The 27,234-nt window shown below is 38.7% G+C and overlaps 1 protein-coding gene across 9 annotated transcripts in view; it reads right to left on the bottom strand.

Annotated features, from left to right (window-relative positions):
- Positions 1-27,234, bottom strand: part of RIC8B (RIC8 guanine nucleotide exchange factor B) — a 99,737-nt gene that overhangs the window by 6,930 nt on the left and 65,573 nt on the right. The window contains exons 8-12 of one of the 9 annotated variants that reach the window (XR_013998308.1): positions 19,801-19,945; positions 10,550-10,669; positions 7,338-7,421; positions 3,013-3,151; positions 2,187-2,363 (exon numbers count right to left, since the gene is read on the bottom strand). Coding sequence is in view for 4 of the 9 variants with exons in the window: in XM_081130333.1 (XP_080986459.1) it covers positions 8,770-8,827; positions 10,550-10,669; positions 19,801-19,945 (323 nt within the window). In the remaining 5 variants the exon portion in view is untranslated. Of the gene's footprint in view, positions 1-2,186; positions 2,364-3,012; positions 3,152-7,337; positions 7,422-8,707; positions 8,828-10,549; positions 10,670-19,800; positions 19,946-27,234 lie in introns of those variants that run through there. The other 8 variants (XR_013998309.1, XR_013998310.1, XR_013998311.1 and 5 more) reach the window with 8 other exon arrangements.

The following is a 27,234-nucleotide window of genomic DNA, read 5'->3' as shown; positions in this document are numbered from 1 at the left end:
GGAACCCACAAGTTGCATTTCCTGTCACGTGCCTACGGAAGGTCTCCCCAAGCTCACTAGGGGACTCTGGGAATTAAGTGGGGGAAGAAATGCAGAAGCAAATAAAAGACATGGTCCCTGTCCTCAAGCTTTTAGTTCAGAAGATAAAACACACACACATTAAACAATAGTGAAGAATTACAGAACAGCAGCTCAACAAGCTCGAGAGGATTAACAGGCAGAGCCCTGCTTTCCCTAGAATGACATCCATGTACCCTACTGCAACTGGAATCTGCTCAGAGGAGACTTTTTGTCCTGTCTGCAAGCAGAAAGAGAGGTTCACTTACAGATATGTGACTGTTTTCTCTTATAGACCCCAGGCTGACTTTTCAAGTCTCCATCTTAATGTTTCTGAATTCTTTATCATACAACTAACAGCCCACAAATAGCAAAGTGAAATCTTTGCTATAGAGACTCACTCCTAAAATGTCTGATAAATGACCTGGTTATATTAGACTGTTTCACTTTGTCAACTCTGTTGTATCTAGATCAGCAAGATGTGGACAGAGAATGGGAGGCATTAATGAAGACCACAGAAATGTTGCTCCACCAGTCATATGTACGCGTGGGAGGGACACAGGAGACGGGAGGCTGCTCACAGGCTCCTTGCAGGAGATGGACGCAGGGCCAGACCATAATGGCAGTGATGCACATGGACTCATGGGGAGAAAGGCATCCCAAAGCAGAAGAATTAGTCAAGCAAAGGCACAGAAGCAAGAGTTAGTTGTGTGCAGGGACTGGCAAACAGGCTGGCTTGGCTGAAGTAAAGGAAAAAAAAAGCTCAAAACAGATATGGGGTGTGAAAGAGAATCTCAAAGGAGACTTCGAAATCCTAGGCTGGCAAGTCTGGACTACAGTACGGAGGTATTTTTGCCTTCTCATTCAAGGGCCCCACATTTAAGAATATTTTTATTGAAAATAATTCTCATTACAAAGTTTGGAAGCTATGAAACAGTATCACTGACATACTAAAAAGAAAGTGTTGCAGGCTTTAATTTTCACATCCCTAGTGTCTAGCACAGTGCCTTGCAGATAGCAGATCCTCAATAAGTGTTGATGAACTAACTTAGTTGCAGTTGGTATCATCTTTCATTTACACAGAAAGGAACAGTATGGTGTTCTATGGGCCTCCTAAAAAACAGAGCACGACCAAGAGAAAAGCTAGATCTTTGGGTAAAAGACTCACTTGCACCATCAAGATCCACAGAGCTAGGAGAGGCATTGTTAGCATCCTACAGGAAATTCTTTCCAGGGGTTTCTCGTTCTCTACTAGACTGGGAGCAACTTGAGGGCAGAGTCCATGTCTTACCTGGCTGTGACCTGAGTTTCTAGTGTAAGATGGAGAACACAGTTGGTGCTCAGTACACGTTTACTGAGAGAATATAATACATGGGTCATAGCATAAATGGAGAGTGGTAGAGAACCATTTGTCAGGCATCATTCTCATATTATTTTAACTGTAATTATTTCCCCGATGAGGCATTGTGACGTCCAGCAGAAGTCCAGCCCCCTTTGCACCGTACAGCCTGGAGCCCCCAACCACTAAATGGTGTAGGTTCAGCTTTTTCTATATGGGGCATTAGGGGGTCTAGATTCTAATTTCAGGTCTCCCACTAACTTGCTGGGTGTCCTTGGGCAAGTCATTTCCTTATCTGGGCTTAAGTCTCCCCATCTATAAAACGAAGGGGTTGGACAAGATGATCCCTAAGACTCTATTCTACTTCTAAGAGTCTAAAGTATTAGGCTACTAAATAATTTTGATCTACTTAAAAAATGGCTAGGTTTTTAATACTGCTAAGCCTTTGTTTTTAATTAATATAATCTAAGCCTAAGAGTCAAACACAGCATCCTACCTAATTGTCGCTGACATACACCAAGACCAGAAATCCTTTCTGCAAAACTTTCGCAGATGGTTAGAATGATTAACAAGTAAATCAAAGCAATGGCAAAGGTCACGTGGAAGGGTCTAAATTCAGTCATGGCCCCCAATAAATAGGCCATTTCATGAAGAGTTACTGGTCCTAAGTGATGAAGGTCCCATCTAAGGGTGTCAGATATATGTACATCATGGTTAAACAGAGATATTGTATATTGAAATGTGCATCAGGATTAAGATAGTCACATAGCAACAACTCCTTCATACTTACCTTCAATGCTATACACAGGCCTTAACACAAGTTAAGACTGCCCTCGTTATCATCAAAAAGTACAGTGATGTCTACTGGATAAAGAGCCCATTCTAGGCACTGTGACAGTATCATGGCGGGCTTCTCATCTGATCAGGCATCTGGCCAGGGAAGAGATAAGCCTCCAAGAATGTTCAACTGGAACGAAACATCATTTAGAAATTTGATCTTACTAAACGATAAGGAACCATAATCTATAAGGGTTTGGCCAGGCACGAGGACACAGACAAAGCACGTCCAAGAAAGGAAACCTTATTTTGCCCCAGCCTAGCCCTTGGGACTGCTCACGGAAACCAAAAAAATACTTTTTTCTTAAAGATTTAGGGGTGGGAGATTATGGGATTTACACCATATTTTAAATTTTCTGGTATGTTTCTTTTTTTCCAGATATATTTTAGCATTTTCCTGAGCCACCATTCCCTGCAAGTGTGGTCCTCTGGGATGCCTGGGCTTATATAACTTCTGAGAACCTTAGAGAAGGTTCCACTTTTCAGGGCTTCTGGTACCTATGTAACTCTTTCCCCCAGAAGTTACAGTGCAGTATTGGGGTTCAGGTGCTAATATACCCAATAGCACATTATAGAAGAGGCCAGATGTGTATGTGTATAAAACACCTTACTTGACCTGGAAGCAAAAGAATACTCTTGCCCACAGCACGTTGTTGTGCAATACAAACAAAGCATTCAATTCAAGTGTACTTGTTGAAAAACAGGACACAATCAAGCAGTTGGTAAAATGCATTCTTGTTTCCCACTTGCAGATCTCCCGAGAGTCCCTTCGAATTTACCTATACGAGTTTCAGCTTCCCGCTTGCCACTTAGCTTGGTAACGACTCAAAAATCATTCCCTTGTTTTCAAGGGCTCTTCTTTCTTGTCTGCTCTGTGTACTACAGGGCAGTATTGACACATGGAATTAATGACAGGGTCTGTAATGAAACAACAGTCATGCAAACACCGGTCTGCTCTTTTGATAAAACAGCACGTTAGAGACCTATTCACCTCCCTCTAATTGAGTACTGCATAATAGTTCCGATCCTTTTATGTAACATATTTTGTTCTATGATTAGAAAGGAAGAAAAGGGGGAACCTATGAGGCATTGCTTCCTTCAATCACCCCCTGATTAATTTTCTGTTTTTAATGAGGGTGGCTGTTATTTAGGCAGGTTCTGTTACATACTTGTTTTGTTGACTTCTGTACAATGTATAACAAAACCCAGGATGGGATAATTGGGAACCATTTCTTTGGCACAGGGATTCCTGCTCTTAATGCAAGGTTGGCTTGGAAAAAAGAACCCTGACATTTTAAATTAGCCATTTCATATTTAATTCCTTTTCACATTTGAAAGATAGGATGAGAAACTGGTATATAAATAAAGCCTTTTAATTAACACAGAGCTTTTCCAAAAATGCCTGCAAGAATGAAGCCTGTGATAGCCTGGAGAAAGTAGTTCTGTAATCTTTGCTCTAATTCCAAGTCTGAAAGTGCATCTTATTTCAAGATTTCAGCATCACTAGAATAGCCCATTATTCACTGAAGTACAATGGATTTTCCCAATAGTTGTGATATGCTCATAGTGATTTTTAACCCCTCTCCCCTTTTCTTCTCATAGAAATAACATTACCACCTTTGGCTCTGGTTAACATATTCAGTTACATGCTGTGAAAATGTCCTTTGGACCCTGATCCTTCACCTCCCCTTACGTCTTTCGTCTAATGGCTTCCTAGTACTGACTGGTTATACTGATTTCTCACTAAGTCACTAACCCAGTAGGTGGGAGGTATATGGTGGCTTTTCCACAGCAAATTCAGGCTGCCTCTTTCATGCTTTGGGATTGGGTACATTCGGGAAGGTTAAACATGTAGCATAAAAATACCATTCCCCAGACAAATGGATATGGCGTACTGTCCACCACGTCCTTCCATTTTGTGAAGGCAGTTGGGAGGGGCCTAAACAGTCACAAAGGGAAGCCTTTTTAAAGTTTAGTTTTCTTAATGTGATCATACTAAATAAAAGAATTTTTACAATACTTATAATCACTCTTTTCAAAACTCTGACTTTAACTTAAAAAAGAGGCCTTATAGTAGCATAGAATCACAGCAATTTTACTGGTTTCTTCTATATAAAGCTGTTTTTTTTGTGTCTTTTTAACATAGGCTATTTATTTAGCTCTGATCTGATATTTGAAAAGAGCTCAAACCAGTTATAGAATGAATGAAAGAGCAGCATACACGTCCTCCAGATCTTAATTCTCAGGTAAATATGCTTACTATCTGTCTTTATGCTTTGCACTTGTTTAAAATTTAGAATGTCTTATTAAAAATAATCAGACTGATAAATTTTGAAGAGGTGTTGGTAATTTTCAAAATAACATATGATCTGGAGTCTGAAGACTGAGAATTGAGTCCTGGCTGTGCATTAACGGGATGCCCGATCTTGGGTCAGTCATGTAATCACTGGTCCCATCTACTCTTCAGTAAAACACCTCTTTCCCTATCTAAGTCACAGGGCTGTTTTAATGACCAATGGAGATAATGTATAGGGAAGCACTTTTTAAAAACTTTAAAGCACTATAGAAATTATTAGTCTTTTATTATTGTTCTCAATACTGTTAGAAGATCACATGCAAAGCTTCTAGAAGTTTGCTACCCACCTCACATTAAACAGCAAGGTTAAAATACAGAGACCGAGGTTAGGGATATTGCTGGGGAATAAAATTCAGTTTTTTCCTTAAGTAAAGGTGTTCTTTATTATTTCCTGGTAATTTCTTTAAAGAATTTTTCTATCTTATTGTCCAAATTAGCGAAATAAATATTAATAAGAAGTCAGCATGACAACTGACACTGTTGACTAAAGCAGTAGAAAGAGAAGTTCTTACATGTCTTTCCCAGGTAGAAAGGCTGAAAAGTCAAACAAAGAAGGTAACTATGGGAGCAAACAGCCAGTGGGGGTTACTCTTATTTGATGTTTCTCTAATAGCCAGAAGCTATTTCAGCTAGTGCTTAAGAGTTAGAGGGCAATGACTACTGGCCAGCCATACAGAGGTAGCATGATACCTTCCTCAAGGGCTGTCTAGCCAAAGGGCAGTCCCTCTATAACCTAATAATATACAATATCAAGTTTCTCAAATTAATCCTCACCTGCCACTTTAAAGGTACATTAATTTAACTAGATCCAAGTTCCCTTAATTTAACTTCCATGCAGCCTTACAGTGTATGTTAATGATGTGAAATAGCGCTATCTAATGGAAATATAATGTAAGCTACAAAATGTAAGCCACATACGTAATCTTAAATGTTCTAGTAGCCACACTGAAAAAGTAAGAAAAGACAGGTAAGTTACTTTTAGTATATTTTGTTTAACCCAATGTATCAAAAATATTATTTCAATGTAAAATCTATATTAAACAGTTGAGATATTTTAATTCTTTTTGTACTGAGTCTTTGAAAGTCTGAGTACGTAACACTTAAAGGATATCCCACTTCAGACTAACCACTTCTCAAGTGCTCAATGGTCATATACGGCTGGTGGTTACCATATTGGACAGAGGAGAGCTAAAGGATTTTCTGATGTAAACAATTAAGATCTTTATACTTTAGTTCCTACAATGGCTCTCACAATGCTCCAAAGATTGGACCACATTTCTGAAATGTATCTGAAAAACATTTCCTTGACTAACTTCAAAAAGATGGGTGTAATCACAGTTGTTATTCTTGTAAGCAGAGCAAAGTAACTTATTTATAAGGAAAAAACTGTATATTACTTTTCAGTCATAAGTCACCTGTCTCAGCTTTAGTAAGTTTAAAAATAATCTTTGTATTAAAAGGAACTATTCCATATTTAATACCTGCATTTATTAAGAAAGCCATGTCCCAGAAACTACACAGTGACTGGCAATAAATAAATAAATGAGTGAATAAATGGATAAATAAGGAGTAGATAAGAGAAGGAAGAAATGGGAAAACTATTATTTATTTATATAAATAAATTTTAGAGGATTTTGATAGAATATATATGCAAAAAGGCAATGTACCTTGTTAAACAGTGATGGGGTATGGGTGGAGTATAAGATTAATAAGTACTGGTTCCAACTAAGGAACTAAAGGGGATTAGAAAAGTCAAAACAAACTTGAAATATTATTTCCCTTGGTTAGTTTAAGCTTAAGCCAATCAAGCCTCTCTCTCCTTTTCTGGAGGAGGCTGCATTATTATATACGAGTTGTGTGCTGTAACTAAGGTGAATGCAATTGTATTAGCCACACTGGACTTGCTTAACCACACACAATCCCCATTCTAATCTCCTGCTTAAATTGCAGGGGCTTATTTTTTTCCAGTTCAGAGAAAGATAGATGAGGTGGAGAGGCAGGCAAGTTTCATCCCCTTTTCCACCTCTGCTCCGACATTAAAACTGTCAAATGAAGCTTTTTATAATCTCATGCCTCAAGTCTTAATGCTTATGTTTCATAAATATTATAATTATCTTTCTATATTAAAGGAATTATGTACCCTGATATTTAAATTAGCCAGTCATGGGCCAAAGAACCTTTATGGAATTCTTTTCTAACCCTGAATTTTATGGCATTTGGCCAAGAAATGGAACTGCCAAAAGTATACTTAAAGTCTTAAACCATATAGGCTATTTTATAGAGCAGAAAACTGATCTTCAGATTTGGGGATCAGCTGTGTTATTTTCTCACACACTGGGGAAACCACAGGGTACAAGGCACTGTATAGCTAGACATGATGGGATTAATAGGGCTCAGATTATTCTCACACTCTTAAGACCTCCAGGTCCACTGCCAATCCCCTTACCTACATCTGTCACAAATAATCCTTATACTTAAAAACAAACAAACAAACCACTTGAAATACTACTAAGTCAGTTGGTATTTGATGGGAATAAAATGTTTGAGCACTAATCTCTCCAGTGTCCTTGGAAATCTAGGTGAGGTAAAGCTGCTAAGAGGTGAGCTCCTTGAGGCAGTGGCTACGTCCAGCATGGAGGCAAAACGAAAATGTAATTTAAGTTTCCGCATTGGTGGTCTTACAGTTGTGGTAGTGAGTGTCATTTGTGCCCTACACCAGGCTCAGTAATAGTATCTGGCATGACCAACCTTAGTCATCACTTTGGTAAGTGCATTGGCACGGGCCACTGTTGCTAACCACCATCCTGGTGCAGGTCCTTCACATCTGCTCTCCTATGGATGGAAAAAAGGAAGTGTCTAGTGTCCATTCATTGGCCACATCACCTCCAACCCTATCCTTTACTCAATGCCTTTCACTTCAGGCCCAGGAGAAAATGATTTCATTTCTGAGAAGGAAAGTTAATCAGACAAAGCTCGGGATACTTTTAGCGCGATAAAGACCTGGTGGGATGCAGGACATCCTTAGGGGACAGCTGAGGGGACTAACCAGCAGCACAACGCTGAAGAGGATGATCAGGAAGTGCTCTGGCGACACTGACTATCAGACAGACACAGCAGCACAGCAGACAGAGCAAAGGTCTTGAGTTCTGGAAAATGAAGTTCCTAATCTCACTTTATTATGGAGCTAGAAAGAGAATGTATGTGAAGTGTTTTGTAAACTGTTAAAGGAAGTGGATTATCACTAGACATTAGTTTGGAAATGTTTGGGGCAATTCTTTGGGCCTTGCTTCCCCCAATGATAAATCTGGTAATAAATTATTAATCAAATAATGATAAAACAACTTGAGCTCTTTAGAAGCTATAGTATGTGAATACCAAAGATTTATCTTAAGAAGAGTAAGTTTCCCTCCACCTGGAATGAATGGTCATTCCTCCATTTGTCTATTAAATAACCTCTTACACATCAAGGATGAGCACAAATGCTACCTTCCCTGTGAAACAGTCCCTGATTCATCCAGACAGAATGAACTGCTCCTTTTCCTGGGTGCTGATGGTTCAACACAGACCTTATTTTGTTGTTATTTTCTTTTACACCTTGTATTCTAGAATAGATAGATGACAGTCATTCCCTTCACTAGAATGTGAGTTTTCCAGAGGCAGAGACTGTCATGTTCACAATCTCCCTCAACCTTCTTAGCACAGTGCCTTGCACAGAGTAGCTGCTTAATTAATGTTCCCTGAATTGTACTGCATTCAGTCTATTTTGGCTTTATGGCTTCTTGTTTACCTCAAAAAAACCAAAACCAACAACAGTGAAAAGAGAGAAGAAACTTAAGACAGACATGTAAGACGCATAAAGAATGGCTTCATTCTTTGCATTCCTGCTTTGGAATGCTCACTGCTGATCTCCACGCAGCTTTGTCACTGATTGTTATTAGTGAGAGCAAATGTTAGAAAGCACACACAGGCAAACAATGTAAAAGACCCACCACACATCATGCAGAGTCGGTAACTTAGGACTATTCTCAAAGTTGCCTTTAGCTTCAACTTTCACAGCAAAATCAGTACCATCCAAGCCAACACAAGACATATTTGCTCTGCTTTATAGGTGCAAAAATCAGTGTCACCTTCAGGTTGAGGTGGCATCTACCTGGGTATCTTCTTTGAGGCAGAATTTAAATTAAGTAGAAGCTTGGTATTTCAGACCTGATGTTTGTGTATTTATTTGTTGGCAGCTTCTAGAAAACATGGATTTCCCTAAGATTACAAGGAGAAGGACCTGGCACTGTTGCTGTTACAGGGATGTCTCATGAAATGGTCTTGTCTCTTTCAGTAAGTGCCTGAATTATACTGTATTGTCTCAGGTAGTTCTATCCCTCATCTCCTACTTTCCTAGTTTGGAGTTTACTCATCCTGGATCTATCGCCCAGTTGACTAGCATCTGTGTTATATTTTAAGAACCTCATATTATTGAAATAATGTACGAAGATGGTATTTATGTGATTGACTGGTTTGCTGTCCTAACATACTAATATGCTCCACTCAGGTCTTGTTAACACTTCCTGCTCCAACCAGAGGGACTCTTGGCTCTCATTCTAACTGCTATATCACTGTGTTTCATCAGGTCCTTTTGGAAACAGCTAAGCACAAATCCTATTTTTATATATTCATTCTAAACTTGTTATTCTGCCTCTTACAGGTTTGCCATGTCAGTATCGTAGCTTTGACTGTGATTCCTTCAGGGAAGGAACATGTCCGTTCTATCAAAAGTATGGAGATTGTCATCTGCAAATAGATGACAATGTCTTTTGAAGTTGTGAGCACTGTCAGTTGGCTGTAAATTCTAACCCTGGGAAAGGATGAGAGTTTAAAAAGACTAGCTGGAAGTAACTAAGTTCTAGTCATGCTAGCTTTGTAGATGATGTAACCATGTACTTCTAAATAACTTCTACCACACTGCCAGCCTCATCTGAAAGAAGCTCAGACTCTGCAGTGTCTAAATATCCATCCACACTTGTCACACTGCCCATGTTTTCAAACATTTCCACTCTGAGCCTCCTGCTGTGCTCTTAGCCTCTGCTTTTTTCTTTATTTCACCTTTCCCTTTAATGGTTGGCTTTCCTATTCCAGTTGCTACTTCTCTTGACTGAGGGACACTAGCCTTTACATAGTTGTGAAAAAGGAGATGAACAGAAGAAATTCACCTTTAAGTGACAGCTGCCACCAACACACAGAAGCACTCACTCAAGATGGCTTAAAGGAGACAGTGACTCAATGTATGACTGGAAAATAGAGCAATTCAGACAAGTGTGAAAGGAATTAATATTTTCTAATAACTCCTCCAAGATGACTAGCTGCTGATTAGTATACATTTGATTTAATTATTTTCAAAACTATTTTTGGAGGGGAAGGAGGTGTGGAGCAAGAAGGGAAGGGGAGATTGTTTTTAGAAACCCTTGTTAACACAAGCACCTGCTTTTAGAAAAGCCTGCATCTGAGTTATTCCTTTTCACTTTTTCCTGTTGGGTGCATGACAGTTTAGAATTCTTGGTTTCAGCAGCAACCCAAAAAGACAGAATTGCAAACTTGCACATCAAAAAAGAAAAAAAAAAGCATCATGATTTGAAACAAAAACCAAAACAGACTAAAACAAAAAATACAAGAAGCAGCAAAATCACTGAACCTAACTCAGCATCCTTTTGAAGACAGGGAGGTTAGTTGGTTAAATGTCACAGTGACCTAGCAGTGACTGTCCCAGCTTTGAGAGACTGACTGTTTAGAGTGCACATCCAGAGCGGCACAAGTAGGAGACCGCAGGAGCTAACTGCTGCAGCCGGGGCCACCTTGTGCCAGTCAGCATGGATTTCCAGAGCTGCTGTTCTATGGTAACTCTCAGCGAGAGAGACAAAGAAATAGAACATTTGTAGAAACCAAGCAAAATATGGATGGGAATACAATACCTGGAAAGTTTATCAAGCATGTTGACAAGTTTCATGGCTTCATATTCTTTTTGTTCTTCTGTCATTTCATCTATAAGGTTTGGCATTGGTTCCTCTAAATGACCAGTGATAAGATTAATGCTACAAAAAGAAAAAAAAGTTATGCTGTATGTTTTAAAATTATGCTCTTTCTATACTTTGCTGGTCCAAGTTGTAAGTTATAATAAGAAAGAGTATAATTGCCAAAAAACTGGCAATAGTAGCAATTTTATGGTATAGAACTGCTATAGGGATTTAAAAAAATTTACTTTCCTAGTAATTTGCTTTGGGAAACAGGTATTAACTATTGTTTTTGAAAAAGCAAAACTAACTTGCCAACTTAAAAAAAAAAAAAGGCACAGCTGCTTTTTAAAATTATGAAATTTGATTGGTGGGGTTAGGGTAAATATCCCTGGATGCACAGCGTATTCATTAATTATAAGGGGACAAATGATTTCAGAGAGGAAGAAATTCATTTTGTGATACAGCATAAAACAAATATATAAAAAAAAAATTGGAAAAATGATGACAGAGAGGCTAGAATCTAAAAATGAAAGCATGCCAATTTATAATCTCAGGAAATTAGTCCATTAGTGAGACCACAGAAGGCAATGAGTGTTTAAATAATAAAAGATAAAGCAGAAGAACAATTTTAATTAGACCTGATCTGACCTAGATAAAAAAGGAATGAAATCTAGCCTACAAGAGACAGGTATACCATCTGACTTTCTGGAAATAGATTTAATAAAGTACTTAGAATGAATACATTCCATAAACTCTGTATGAAGTTCTAAAACCAAATAAGCTTTCCTCTTAGATAAAAGTCACACTTTTTTTTTTTTTTTTTTTACACAGTGAAATAGAAGATAATTCTTCCAATGCTGCTAAATATCTGTAAATTAAACGTGTTTCTGGAGAAAAGGGCAAGTAATTATAGCATTTTGTACCAGCTAAGTACAGATGGTCTGTGTTTAATGATCAAATGAAATATCCTCGCAAACAGCAAATTGCTAATAAATTGCTTTGTAGGGCCTACAAACACAAATGCATTCAGGCGCCAGGCCTTCAGGATAAGCAGGTGAGTGAACTGGTCAGTATAAACAATGTGGAGTGCTGGGACTGGAGTAAACTGGAGACTAGAATGCTAGTCTAAACAGAAAAACAAAATTACGTGGGCCAAAACAAAGACATTGTGATCAATTAGGTTCTCTGTTGGCGAGTTTTAGACTCTTATTTGGGCAAGTTTACTTTCTTTACTGACCTGGGCTTTTCTCATTTGGAGTAAGGGATAGGCCACTAGTTACTATTATCTATTACCAGAAGATTTCCTTTTCTTTTGCTGAATTTCTCGGAGGCTACCCGACATATAGATTCTTGTAAAAGGACTCAGCACTCACCATCCTCAAAAACATGATCTAACACATGTGTTTTGCAATTCCTACATAAGACCTATGTCTAGAGCCATGGTTAAAAAACCTTTTTTCTGTCATAGTAGTGGAAACTATCCCCTGCTTCTTATTTAACAAATGAAATCCTGTGTACAGGGCCGACATACAAAACATAAAAGTTGGAACTGCTCAGGCAGAAGGAACAGGAATGGCCAAGAGCTTCCTCCATTTGTCTGCACTCTTAAGGTAGCCCCTAAGGCGCTTTCAGGAACTCTGGCACTCAGGGTAAGCAGTGTGAAACCCACAGGCTTGCCAATGATTTTTAGCATTGGCTGTACATGAGAAATCACTTGGGAAACTTTAAAGAAAAGGCATGGGCCTCACCTCAGACCAATATATACACACACACACATATATACGTGTGTGTGTGTGTGTGTATGTATATATATGTATAAAGTTTTCTAGGTAATTCTGATCCGCAGTGAGGTAGGAACCACTGGGCTAGAGTAGAGTGCCTACTTCAGACACTCATTGTGTGCTACTATTTCTTCTTTTTTCAGGTGCTCGTAAAAGAAGAGAGAAAGGCCTCTAGTTAGTGGCCATTAACAAGAACGCTGAATGGGGTCATCATATTTCCCAAAAGTGAAGAACAAAGAGGACCTAGACAAGGCTTCTGAGAATGACAGAGTTCTTAAGAGGTATCCAGATGCCACACTGAAAATGTAATTCCACCACCCATCTATTATTTGCTTAGGCACATAACAGTGAGACAAGTTTTCACTGGTTTCTCTACTGCTGCCTGCTAAATCAGAAAAACAACTAGTCTTATAAATAATAAGTAAAAATGTGTATTATAGGTACATACCACTTTCCAAGCAAACAGAGGAAGTCAGGTCTTTGAACAAAGTATAAGGGAAGGCAGTAGGTGTATTAACTATATATGCTCATTTTGTCTCGTAAGTGAAGGATTCTCTCCTACGGTCCGTGGAGGGTGATTTTAGCCTATGCTAATATTACACAGCCATCACGTGCCTCAGGGGAAGATGTGTCAGGAGAACGCGCTGGTAAGCTCTGTGGTACTGTGGGCACCACAGCACACAAATGCCAGGACATGTTTCTTTGGATCGGGGCACATTTGATGCTTTTCTTGGTTCTTTTAAGGGTTTAATGAAAATGATGTCTGTTTTCCATAAGCTGACCTCAAGTCCTCTGCTGCTAAAATAATTTAATGGCTTGCTCTGAAATTAGTACTGAAATCACAAAATCCTTGGCTCACTGAACATAAAAAAAGCAGTAGCCAGAAATTCCTTTTTTTGGAGTAGGAACTTACCATCCTTTACTCATGTAGTAAAACATTCCAACCCCCCAGTCACTCCAGGGATCCAGGTTTCAGTTTTTCCTTTACAAAAACAAGCTCCCCCCCATACTCAGAACAATGTAAACAATACCACAGAAAACACAAGCTGGGGCGCTGAACTATGCCACTCTTTTAAGGGGAAAATGCCAATGCTGGGGGAAGGAGGCAGACTGGGGCACTGTCTCCTCTCTTGCTCCCTACTTCAAACCAGTCACACGAAGTTTCCTTACCCAGGGAAGAAGAGAAAACAAATAAGAATCACCACAGCAATGATGTCAGTTTCCATAAAGTAGGTTATTTTCAGTTGAGTAAACACTTGCCACCTTTATAACCTCAAACAGCATAGTATAAGACTTAGCTTTCCAGGATTCAGTATCTTAACCCTATGAAATTCTGGGGTTAGTTTTATTTTGTTCCAAGATGCTGAGTTTTAAGACGCTTTAAGTACACTAACTGTGGTGGATGTTTTATTGGGTAATTTTATATTTATCATTATTTTCTCCACCTTGTTTCTATTCCCTTCCCAGCACTCCAGTCCTATGATTATATTTGTCTTTCAGTTAGATGACAAGAAGTATCTAAACTCTTATCTGTGGTATTTACTTGAGAATTTTGTATTATATAAGGCCATTATATGAACTGAGAACAGCTATGGGCCCGGAGACCAAAGGATTAGGACATACTAAAAAGGTATGAGCGAATGAACATATGCATAGAAGCTGAAATATATTTCAAGACTTCTGTTCTTTCTTCAAACTGTTGTTACATTTGGCCATCAGCACTAGGTCACCTAACAAAAAAGAGCCATTAAAAGTTCCCTGAACTATATGAAAGTTAACGGTGTGAAATCAAGGAAGCCTTTGCCTGGTATGAAGGGGACCACACCACTCAACTCCATCAGTCCGGTGCCATGTGAGAATGTTATCAGAACCATCACTTTCCTAAAAGGAGCTGAAAATCCAATTTTTCACATGAAATATCTGAATTCTAAATGCTGGAAAGTAATTATTTTAAGCAGTACTATGTAAAATAAAAAAATAAAACCCCAAAACCCAAATAATCAATGCAACATGGGGAAGTCAAGTAGAACCTACTTGTGGGCTAAATGTAACCTATGCGCTTACAATCTGCAACCTCTAGGAAAGAAATCAGGGTTTTAGGAAAAGGCATTTGTGAAACAGACTAGAAAAGAAGGGGATAGGTGGGGTGGGAAAGGAGACATTATCTGCAAATGAATCTAGAAAAGCCTTTCCAGGAAAAACTCCCCAGAATATTTGTTCCCCACAAAACAACAAAAGAGCAGAGTGGAACTTTACCATATCCTGATTTTCTTGAATTTCATTCCTTGCTCCCACTCCCCAACTACAAATTGATCTTGATGAGGACAGTAACCTCAATCATTTGGTATCCCAATGCTGAGAGAGGCTTACTCAGAAGATTTAGTCAACAACTCAAAACAATTAACAAAAATTTACTGAGTGCCTACTGTGTGCCAGGTACTACTCTGGGGACATCTCAATGAACAAAAACAGACCCCCTGCACCCCAAAGAAATCTCTTCTCTCCTGGTGCTTATCTTCCAATGGGGAAAACAGGCTTTATATGTAGATTGTATGGGTGTTATAAGTGCTATAACAAAAGAGCAATGTGAGGTAAGTGCAAAGTGGAGGGGTGATGGTAGGAGTGCTGCAGTTTTTAATAAGGGGACAGAACAGGCTTCACTAAGATGATGATATCTGAGTAAAAACTTGGAAAAGGTGAGACAGTAAGATAGTCAATGGTATGGTAGTTCTTCAAAAAATTAAACACAGAACTACCATCTGACCCAGCAATTCTGCTTCTGGATATACACTCAAAAAAAGTGAAAGCAGAGACTTGAACAGCACTATTTACAACAGCTGAAAGGCAGAAACCACTCAAGTGTCCATTGACGGAAGAACGGATAAACAAAATGTACATACAATGGAATGTCATTCAGCTTTAAGGAGGAAGGAAATCTGGCACATGCTACAACACGGATGAATCTTAAAAACATTATTCTAAGTAAAATTAGCCAGTCCACAAAAGGAGACAAATACTATCTATGATTTCACCTATATGTGGTTCTTAAAATGGTGAATTTTATATTATGTATACTTTACCTCCCAAATAAGAAGGCAAAGTGAAGAGCACATTAAAACTTGCTTTGCCTACCTCAAAAAACAACAAAACATAAGCTCTGGAGTCAGGCCACCTGACCCACTCATGAACTATGTGTCCCACACAAGTATTTGACATCACTGAGCTTTAGTATCCTCGTCTGTAAAATGAGGAGAACCCTATCCAAAAGGGTTGCTATGAAGATTAAATGAGATAATATCAGTACAGTTTTTAGAACAGTACCTGGCACATATTAGACACTCAATAAATACCAGCTATCATTATTAGCATAAGTGAGCCACTTGCTAAGGAATAAGCAAGCCAGAAGGCCTTGGATGATGCAGTGAGCTCACTCTATTCAGTTAAATTGTCACCCAGGAGTGGTCTGTACAATATTCATTAACTAAAGAAGCCATGCAACAATTAGATATTTTGAGCAGTTTCCTATAGATAAATTTAGATAGAAGATATGTGGAAGAGACATCAATAAATGGTGACTGAGGCTGAAAATGTCTCAAGTAGTTTCGGAATTACCATAAAAATGGAACAGTGATTCCACATTAAACAAGATGGTAAATTATGAAGCATCTTAATCCAAGTTTCTGCATTCCATTAGCAGTGCAAAGAACTAGGGTGTATGATGTCACTCTTTTACTTGTTTATCAATTATTTACTAAGTGTCTGTCGTGTAGCAACCATACAAATATACATACTGAATACATATACATATGTATATAAATACCATATTTCATCTAAGCAATTTTAAAAAACCCAAAATGTCTTTTTAAATTATATTGCTTTCTAAGTGTTTCCTATGTTGGGCTTTTTGGATTAAGACTGATATCCTTGATTACAAAGGATATAGAAACTATGGTCGTAAATCTATAGGAAATGAAACCTGGAGCAACACTGTACTTTATCTAACACACCTGACCTCTTGCTGGCCATTTACCCAAATTATAATACAAAAATAAAAATAGAGAACTCAATTTTGAAAGTACAAAACTGGTATAGTTGCAAATATCACAAAGGCTGGTAAACTTACGGAACCAGTGTACATGGCAGAAGTGGCAATTTTATTTTCAATTCTGACCTTTTAGAGATCTGAATTTAGATTGTTTCATGATGGCTTACAGTAAATAAATTCCAGTTCCTAGAAATGCCAGTTAAATCCTATCATACACAAACATAACATCACAGCCCAAACTAGGCAAAGGGAAAATCTTCAAGTCCTGGTTTCTGGCTCATTTACTTAAACACAAAGATCTTCCATTTGGATAGCTCCAATATATGGAGACAGTAATAATGGGACCTGACTTAAAGCAGCATAACAAACCTTGACAAATAAAAGAAAAAAAGTCTTTTGTCTTGTGCTAAAGAAACTATCAATACAGCTGCTGCCACAGCTACTGCTGAGAGAAATATAGTCAAGAAGGCAATACCCAAGTAGCTTAGTATAATGTTAAGCTTCTGAATGTGATTTGAACTAGTGGGGGGGTATTAAGGTTGTAATGATGTATCTTAAAGTTCTTCCCACTCTGGCCATCCCCTCCTTCTGCCCCTAAAGACACTTCTTTGGACCCCTAGGCTCCTAGATATCTAACCTGAAAGCCATTTGTCTAAAATGAGCCAAATGTCATTCAATACACATCTTTTGATTGATGTTTAGAATGATGTATACAACATATCAGTCAGTTATACTACATAAACAGTTCAGGGGCCTCTATGCTCAGAGGCACAAAAGAAACAGGTATAAAAATTAGAATTTAGAAATTTGATTTCTCTTTGCTACAATAGCAAAGTTTATCTGAAAACTTTTAACAAACATGGCTAGACATATACCAAAAACTTGTGTGGCATGTAACTTGATTCTATGAGTATATTCTATCTAAGTGTGCTAATTACAGAAAGTCATTTCCAGTCCATTAAATACATTTATTTTGACACAAAAAGGACTGTTGTGATATTAACTGTCTCCCATAGCCTGAATGTAAGCCCCATACAATTCTTGGTTTCAGATTCCACTAAAGGATTATAGGTTACCTTGGTGCATTAATCAAAATCCACTTACATTTTTTACAATGGGACAAGGGCCAACTGGAGGAAGGGTAATTTCTCTGCTTCTGCCAATAACTAGCAACTCTTGTGAATAAATGCATCATAAGAAACACTGACCCTGATCCTGGGAACACTGACCGGTAAAGGATAACCAGGGGGTAGGGGAGTAAGCAATCCTTTCAGACACTGATTTTATAAGCTCTGCTAGATTGGTAAAAAGTTTTTATAATAATTTTTAGGGAAAAGGTCCTTTGAGTTCTGTGGATCATTCCCTAGAGCACAAAGGATTGTCTTGCTTGCAAAGTACTTTATTCACCACTACTTCCTAAAGGACCATTTAAATAAGTATTTTGAGTTAATAAATTAAACATCCCACTACCCTGTTTCACCTGAAAGTAGGGAAGATATAAGAAAAAAATAACAGATGGGAAACATATTTATACTTGTGATGAGTAATGTTTCAGAAACACAAGGTTTCACAATGGTGACTATTCTGATCATAACTACACCATTCCTATAAACAGCATAGGCCAGGTCCAAAGGCTAAAAGGATTAGAAATCTAAGGCCCAAGTATAGAATCTTATGACAGAAAGCCAAGACAATAACAATATCAAACATCATGGTCCTTGATTTAAACAAATAGTGCTCTCCTGAAATCTAGCATGTCTCTTTCCCATACCGTTGGGACAGACCCAGTGTTCTTGTGTTTTCTCTGAGCTCTTTCTTGTTAGAAGAGCATTCTGGTGCTTGCTAGATACATGACCATTACCATTGCAGAAGTCATCTACCAAACAAAAGCAACAATACACATTGAGTTGCAGCAATATAGACCATCCTCAGGTAAGTACTCAAGAGCTGTCTAAGTTGATTGTGTCTATATCCCTGGGGCACAAAGGAAGCCTAATGCAATTTCTATGTTCATTTAATATGAGACTTCTCCCCTGTTATATTTTAAAGTCTCAAATGGAGAGATAAAATATTAAACTGATATGGAAATACAGTTTATGGAATGGAAAAAACAAGAGTGAGCAAGACTAATTTATAATTAAATTATATATAATTAGGGAAAGACTGAAATATTCCTCTATCTTGTCTACATATACTTGATAGCGATGCCCAGTTTATAACATCTAAATGGTGGCAGTCTTGAGAACTTACTACTTAGAGTCACTGCTAGCATTTTTCCCCCAAAGCCTTTTTTTCTGGGATATACTCTAAGATCTTGCTGAGACTGATAGCACTGGCGATGCTAAAAGTAATGCTACCTATTGAGACTTAATTTGCCAAGAATACAGGCAATTTAATTCCTATCTAATTAGGGAATGATCTTTTTTTTTTACCTTCTGACAACCCATTACTTTCATGCCAACAGGGCAGGATCTATATGAAAAAAAGGGGGGGCTAATTTTGCAGATAATGATTTTTCTATCTTTGATCAACTACTACATGACCCACATCACACTCCAGAAGATTATCAGTAGAAAACATAGCATGTCAACATCTTTGATGCCAAAAGGCAGTCGCTCTTTTAACATTCAGGAATGGAAACCATAAAACTGAGCTCAAACAACTCCTAATAAGTGGAAACTTAAGAAATTCACCTGGGATGGGGGTTGAGAGGCAGGTGAAGAGGATGGGAGGAGCAGAGGGAAGGAGCTGGTTTGGGACAGAAAGGAATGAGTGTCTGATTTGTAAGCACTGACTCAGGGAAGACTTGACAGTCTCGGGTTTGCCTATTCACTGCACTAATGCATCTGCTCAGAGGTAATTTCCTTAGTGTTTGAGTAAAATTTACTGTGCAGCCGAAGTTCTTTCCTTTTGCTAGTCATGTGCCTTGCTGCTTTGCTGACTCACAGAGGCTCTTCTGTAAGAGGAAAGAGCAGAATGCACGGAATCTACACTTAGCTTTCTCAGAAAGACTCAAACATCAAAGAGCCAACTGAGGTGCACGATCTTGGTTGTACCTTCCAAGATCTCAACCTATGGAAAGAAAAGCAAAAAGGAAACAACAATACTTTCAAAGTGTACGATGGTGCACACATAAAGCACCATCTCTCTTTAAGTCTTGGGACAGGATAATGAGCATTTTGTTTTCTTGCAATTGTTACCCTTCCTCAATCACTTGAAGTCACTCTAAGTCATGCGCTATGAAACCGCTTCTAAAAACACTATTAAATGGAAAGCTTCCAAATCCACAAAAGAAAAGAAATACTTGGAAAATGAGAGGCCAAGGACGCGAAGGGCGAGTAGGGCAGGGGGGCGCGGGCAGCGTGGGGGCAGCGGCACGGCACCTGGGCTTCGCGCTCCTGTACTCCTCGGTGTCCGTGTCTTCGTCCTCCGAGTACCAGGTGTCTCCTCTCCCGCCGGCCAAGAGGCCCCTGGCCGCCAGCAGCCCCGCGGCATTCCCGTAGCCAGTGTACTTCAGCAGGCTGTCCACTGCGAAAACAGAACAGGTTTTCAGACAGGAGCCCCTGGGTGCGCACCAGCATCGTGCCCCCTCGCCCGCACGGGGAAGCTGCGGGTACGGGCCGTGGCAGCAAGTCTCCAAGTGTGGCCGTGGGGATGCTGAACCACCTACCATTTCTCCTACATGCTCTGAGGACCAAGTCTTTTTCCAAGTTTCTGAAATTCAAACGGAGCTGATCTGAATATACTTTGTGGCAGGAGTGGGGCTTCTGTTACCACCAGGTCATTGGTAAGGGTGGTGTTTTAAGTGTGTGTTCACAAATCTTATTTCTTTATCCAGTTTTAGAGAAATGATGATTAGAAACTGGAGCTGATAAAGGCCAGATTGGGATTTTACCAATAGAGCACATCACATAAAAATTTTCTCATACACTTTGTAGGAATTGGAGGGAAAGAAAATAAGAAAACTTAAGGATATTAGCAAATAGAATGGGCTAAGTTACTGCTTTCTAAAAAAAGTCAGCAACAACATAAACGAAAGCACACGGAATCCACTGAGAAGCGGGGCTAGATTTCAATAATGAACACTTACTAGCTGGTTGACCCTGGGTACATTATTTTGCAGCTCTGTACTCCAATTTTCTAATCTGGACAATTGGAATATCATCTACCTCACAGGTCAATATAAGCAAAGTGCTTAAAAAAGTCTCTGGCACAAAACTTTTTCCTGGTCATATTAGGTAAAATGACCATTGATGATTTTTCAACGTACTTTAACACAAACACACAAATAAGCCAGCCCCAATAAAGCATCTGGTGCCAGTCCCCTGTAAGCATTACCTTGCTTGTCACCAGTGTAAGGTGATTACCTCTAAGAGAAGCAGACACATAAAATTTTTGTAGGGAAACCCTGAACTGTAGGAGTTTTTCTATGTGTGTATGATTTTTAAGTACCTTTAAGGAAGATACTAAGCAATCACTAGCAGCTTTATTTAGGAGCACTTTTTTTTCTTCAGGGTACAATTTGAAGGTGAACACTAAAATAGTCAATGAAAAGATAAAAATTGGCAAAATTTACTTAAAGCTTTCAATAAAATGGCCACCTAAAAACAACTGTAAACATAACACTAACTTTTTTGTTTATACTCGCCCGAGGATATTTTTCTTCCCATAGCTTTTCAGGGAGATGGGGGAGGGGGGAGAGAGAGAGAGAGAGAAACATCAATATGAAAGAGGCACACTGATTGGTTGCCTCCTGCATGTACCCCGACTGAGGCCAGGAAGAGCCTGCAACCGAGGTATGTGCCCTTGGCCCCAACTGAAGCCAGGGCCCGTCAGTCTGTGGGCCAGCACTCTAACCATTGAGCAACCATGCCAGGGCAAAACAACACTATTTTATCCACAAGTAAAGCCTTAGTAAAATCTACATCTGAAATACATTGTAATTCAGATACCTAGATCACTTACCTTGAAAAAAGACAAAGTAAAACTGGAGAAGATTTAGAGGAGGGCAATTAAAATGACTGGGAGCTAGAAAGGGACAGTGGACAGGGAACTAGGTGGGTAAGGATAGAGGACGAATGTGAGAAGGGTATGAAATTAGGAGGGCGTGGATAGGATGAACAGTCCAGGATGGAGTTGTGCACTATATTTTCAGATACTTCAACTACAGGGTACCTCCCTTGACAGTGAAAATAAAAGGAAGTCCTGCTTTCAAAGAATATAGCAAGCTGGTGAAATTTGTGCAAAAAGGAACATGGATTAATAATATAAGTAGATTAAATAAAGTTTGCACTCTTAAGTTTCCATTTGCTACCTTAAAACCTATAGATAAAACCCTTGGTAATAATTCTCAGTGGGTGCTCAAGAAAATCACATTAGAATTTAATGAGAGATGCTGGTGGTATAATTTGAAAGCCCTCTAATAAATCTGATACGCGCTCTCTTACATTCAGTACCTCCACAGGATGAAGTGGTTTAGATAAATTAATGAATTGTTAATGGAAAAGTGATTATCTAGTGTATACAGGTATTTTTAACATTCATGGAATCAGACATGACCTTAATGACACAAGTCACTGAGGCCAAAGGACCATAGATCTGAAGCCACATGGCACTGATACTCTCATTGTAAGCATTTTTGACAGGGCTTGCTTGCTTATTTATTTATTCATTCATTTATTTATTTTTAACAAATAAGGATGGTTAGTGGTCTAGAAAAGAAATATTCATTGAAATTGTGAAAGTCTAAGTTGAGATGACATGAATAAACGGTTTAAATGAATGCCCCTAAAAACAGTAACAATAAAAAGGACTCCAAACGTAAATAGCCACCTGCAATGGCTAAAGATTAAGAATTCAGTTTATCAAAGTCCAAAATAGGTTACAAAGAAGTCTACAGAACACTAAATAACCTGCTTTCTTATGTAGAATGTGCTTCTGAAAGCTAGTTAATAGGAAAACTCCCTAGCACGCTTATGAAAACACGACTTACTGCTCATTCACTGGAACAAACATCACGTGCCAACTCTGACAGCTTCAGCCACCGAGACCAGTTAAGATGCAGCTTGCCTTCAAGTAGATGAGGCTACAGCCAATAGTTTTAAAATCAAATGAACTTTTGTTGATAGCATAAAGTACTTGAAATGGGGGTTGGGGTTGGAAGACAGATTGACTACAAACTCCTCACAGTAAGAAGCATTTTCCTTGTGAAGTTCTGACTGACATTATGTATTTTCAGTCCTTGGTTGGGAATCTGCATGTGTGAAGGGCTGACTTAAGTTACACACTGATTTTCAACGGCATCAGTGGTCAGCACTCCTAACCCCCACGCTACTGAAGGGTCAACTATATTTGGTGGAGTGTTTCTAGCTGCTTTTTAGTCTATTTTCAAATATGCCGTAAGCATCCTATTTGATATTGGGAGAAGTAGTAAAAAGGAAAATGGGCTGAAGGCGGATGGTAAGGTGCACTGCTAAGGCAAAGAAAAGATATCCTGGTGGTCCTTAAAAGGAAAAGCAGCACATAGATATATGTGTTCTTTGTCATGGTAACCAAATAGCATTCAGTCAGAAAGTTGCAAGAAATGCTTCACCATTATTTCATCAGGATGCTAGAGGGCACTATGAACAGAGGAAAGCAAATCACAGTACACCACAAAGTCAGAACACACTGGTAGTCATGGTACACTGCTTACGCAAACGTGGGTTTATCACACTCCTTTCCTTTCCAATACTGCAGCTTCTAGAAACTCTGTACTTGCGGAACTCTAACCACTCTCCCTATTTCCAGTCTCCCATCCCTCCGTACAACTGCCTGCTGTATCTTCGTAAAGCAAAAATATGACATTACCACCTTCCTGGGTGAAACTTCTAATTTCTCCCCTAAAGGTGGAAGCTCAAGTTCTAAAGCAGGTCAAATGGGTTCTTCATTTTCTGGCCTCCGCTTTCACTTCCAAACTCGTCTCCTAACTACTCCTACACACTGTGGACCCCTCACACCCGATGTAGCTTCTTTTCTGGATGTATCAAGACGGTTTCCCATTTCTCTCTCCTCTTCATGAAGACTTTCTTTGACCTTCTCTGCGTCACCCAGCCATTCCCTCTTCCAGGGGAGGCCAAAGAATCCGCACACTCCTCATGCTGCTTACCACAGTGCCCTGAAACGATCCCTTTATGCGGAGAAATCCACAAGACAATGTACAGGGTGGGGTGAAAGTAGGTTTGTAGTTGTTCTTATGGAAAATAATACAATAATTAATAAGAATACAAGAATAAACTGTTTCACATACAACTGTAAATCTCCTTTTGCCCACCCTGTACTCTCCCCAGTAGATGCATAGAGAGCACAAACATTTGCTCTTTCTTTAAACCCTTATGGGGCACCTACTATTTGTAAGTCCTTTGTTAAATACTAGGGATCCAAAGATGAAGACGACACGATCTCTAACCTAAAGAAACTAATGTCTAGGATGAAAGTTCAACAAACAAAAAAGAGTTAAAACATTAGCAAATGCAGAAAGTATTAAAAACAGAGATAAGTGAAAATGATACAAGGCACAGAATGATTAACGCTGCCTTGGATGATCAGAGATGTCTTCACAGAGATGATGCTTAACCTGATCTTCAGGGATAAATAAAGCTCACCATGCTAACAAAGATGGGGAAAGGTATTCCATGCAAAAGGAACAGCATCTACTAAGTCATGAGGATATGGCAAGAATTGGTGCAATATAACCAGGCAAGAATAAAGAACTTGGTATGATTAAGAATAGTCTATGGAGGTAACATGGGAGGGAAAATTTGGATTTTACCATGCAGGTGACAAGGAGTCATTAAAACTTTTACAAGAGGGAATGAGAAAACTGTATTTGTATTTTTAGAACAATCCCTCTGTTAGCCATGTGAAAGACAAAATGAAGAAAACCTGACCGGACAGAGAGAGAGAGATGACTACTTTAATAGTTTATTAAGTGATACTTAGATTTGGAAATGCCCAGCAAATAGGTTGAAGCAGAAGTCAAGGGAGAGGATGCGATCACTCAGGGAGCAATGTAAAGTGAGACCAGGGGCCAGAAGAGAACTCTAAAGAACAGTGGCAATTAAATGTGGACAAAGATAGGAGTTAGCAAACAAGACTGAAAAGGAGACAGAGAGGTAGGTGAAGGAAATCCAGGTGTGTGGTAGCACGGAAACAGAGTGGTCAAATGTCAACTGTTATGAGAGATACAGTAAGACAAGGGCTGAATAATACCTACCGTATAATTTGTTAGTCAACTTGTGACCTGATCGAGAGCGTTTTCAATGAACTCGGGAGGTAGGGAATGGTAGTGCAAAGCCTGGCTGGCAGCAAGTTGAAGCCCGAGTGGGTAGTACAGTACTGATAAGAAAAGCAAGTTAATTTTTCAAGATGCTGAGATGTGAAGGACAGTGACATGAAGACACATATAGGTTGAGGAAAACATAGGCAGAGTTAAAAAACAAAATAGAGGGTAACAACTGATGGAGCAAGCCATCTGAGAAGACAGGAAGAGAAAAGATCATAGGGAAGGAGGACTGCTTGGCTCTGAGATAGACACCTATTCTTCTGAGAAAGGAGGCAAAAGTAAGTTTACAAAGGTGTGGGGTATGGGCTGAGGGATTTCAAGCTTTATTTATCTCTGCAATTCAGCCCCTACCACAATGCACATATTAGGAAGTAATGAATGTGTTAAAAGGGGGGAATACCCCACAAAGTCAGAAGTTTTAAAAATTATTTTCTTTTATTAAACCATATTAAGGCCTAACTTGAGGCCCCCCCTTAGAAAGTACACAATTTGCAGAGCAGGTAATAAAAGTTTAGTTTTGTCAGGGCTCCACAAAACAAGTTTGTAGCATGAGCATAAGCTAACTTGTGGGCCACTATCAGTTGGAGATACAGTTTAGCCTGGCACAGATGGGTATTGAAGACACTTGGATAGTTCTTTCTGTGCCAAGTCTTCCATAAAATTTGCCCTTTGTATCTCACCCCATTTCAATTCTCTTTCTTAATCTAGTCTGTGTTCCTAACCCAATTTGACAGCTGCCTGTTGTCTCTACTTAGTTGTCTGACTTTTGAGCCTTGATCATGGTACCCTCACTTTCAAACAGCTTTGAATATCCTTAAAAGGGAAGTTCAGTCACTTATATAAGTTATTTGAAATTTATTTCATTTTGATACAGTCTGCCTCCAAACCCAACCCCAATTCCAAAATCTGATAACTTTTTTAAGTTGAATGTGGAATACAAACTCTGTGCACCACCCCTCAAAGATTTTAAAATTAGAATTAGTTGACAGAATTTAAAAACTGGCAGATTTTATGTAAAAATCCAGATCCTGGCATCTCTTGGAAAATCTGTAAGATTTGGTAACACTGGCTACAAGTTTCTTCATGGTAATAATAAGTTGGAGCCCAACACAGCAGCAATGTCCTCTTTCCAGCCCCCCCCAGTCCCCTTGCTCCCCAGTCCCAATCTACTATCTCCCCAACAGTGAGCTAAAGTGTCAGTTTTCATTTGTCATCTTACATCCAGTCCATTTGACTTACTTTATTACCAGCCTGGTACTTGCAGACATTTGTGTTATAACCCTTGATAAGAAAGTAAATAATATGAAGGATGGCAGAGACCTTATTTTTCTTGCATACATACCTCTGTATTCCCAAGGTCTAGCTCAAAAAATATTTGTTAAATGAGTAAATTTTTATTTCAGAAGAATAAATCTACTTAACTTAAAATCAAATTGGAAGGAAAAGCAGATGAGTATATATGAGTTGTTAAAGGTCAAATGAAAAAGATAAAATTTTGCTAATATGGGTTGGCTTTGGGCTCAAAGTCAGGACCATATAGAAACACAAATGTTGGGTCCAAGGGGGAAAAAAGCAAATCATTTCAAATGAAAAACAATTAACAAACTCCTTTATAAATACATATACTATATTTGCTAAGCATAATTCACTAAGTCATTAGTAAGGTGACTGTAATTAGATATATAATGATAGAGGAAATAAACTTTATTTTCCCTCATTTAATAACTTTTTTAAAAGTAAAACAAAAAATGCATACTCATTGTAGGAAAAAATTTAGAGAACAGAAAATTTAAAAAAATGTTAATAGTCATCCTACTACTTAGAGGTAACAATGGATAATATTTTGGTGTATATTTTGATAAAGCTTTTTTAATGAATAGATACATATGTATGTGGTTTAGATTTATGCATGTTTCTATATATATAATTATACTTAAAAAAACCCCAGTTTCTTTCTGGTTTCAGAAAAATCATTTTAATTCAGCCAGTATTTGCAGAATATATGCAAGACACTATACCTGTCACCTAATTCCAACATGCGATTATCAATTTTTTTCAAAGTCATGAAAAAATTGAGCTGTTGAGAAGAGCAGATGTTAAATAGCTAGTCTATAACAGTTGAAGATAATTCTCGTGAGAGGAAATATGGCAGAACTGAGTGAGAGGACTCAAATGGGGGCTTCAGCCCTAAGCAACTACGTAACCTTGGACAAGTTACTGAAAGGCTTTCAAATGCCAGGGTGCCTCCTTTATGACACTGAAAAAATAATATTTATATTAGGGTGTCCTTATGAAAATTAAATGGGATTATGGCATAGAACATTCGGGACATGATACCTCTACACAGCTATGGTCATTGTTATGATACTGATCAAATTATGTTGCTAATATACCATCTTAATCGGAACTGAAGTGGTTGGGTCAATGGATACAACTCAATAGCAAAACACTGAATACAGTTGGCCCTTGAACAACATAGGTTTGAACTGTGCGT

The sequence above is a fragment of the Miniopterus schreibersii genome (genome assembly GCF_964146895.1).
Source record: "Miniopterus schreibersii genome assembly, chromosome: 2".
NCBI lineage: Eukaryota > Metazoa > Chordata > Mammalia > Chiroptera > Miniopteridae > Miniopterus > Miniopterus schreibersii.
This window is presented reverse-complemented; position numbering and strand designations above follow the sequence as displayed.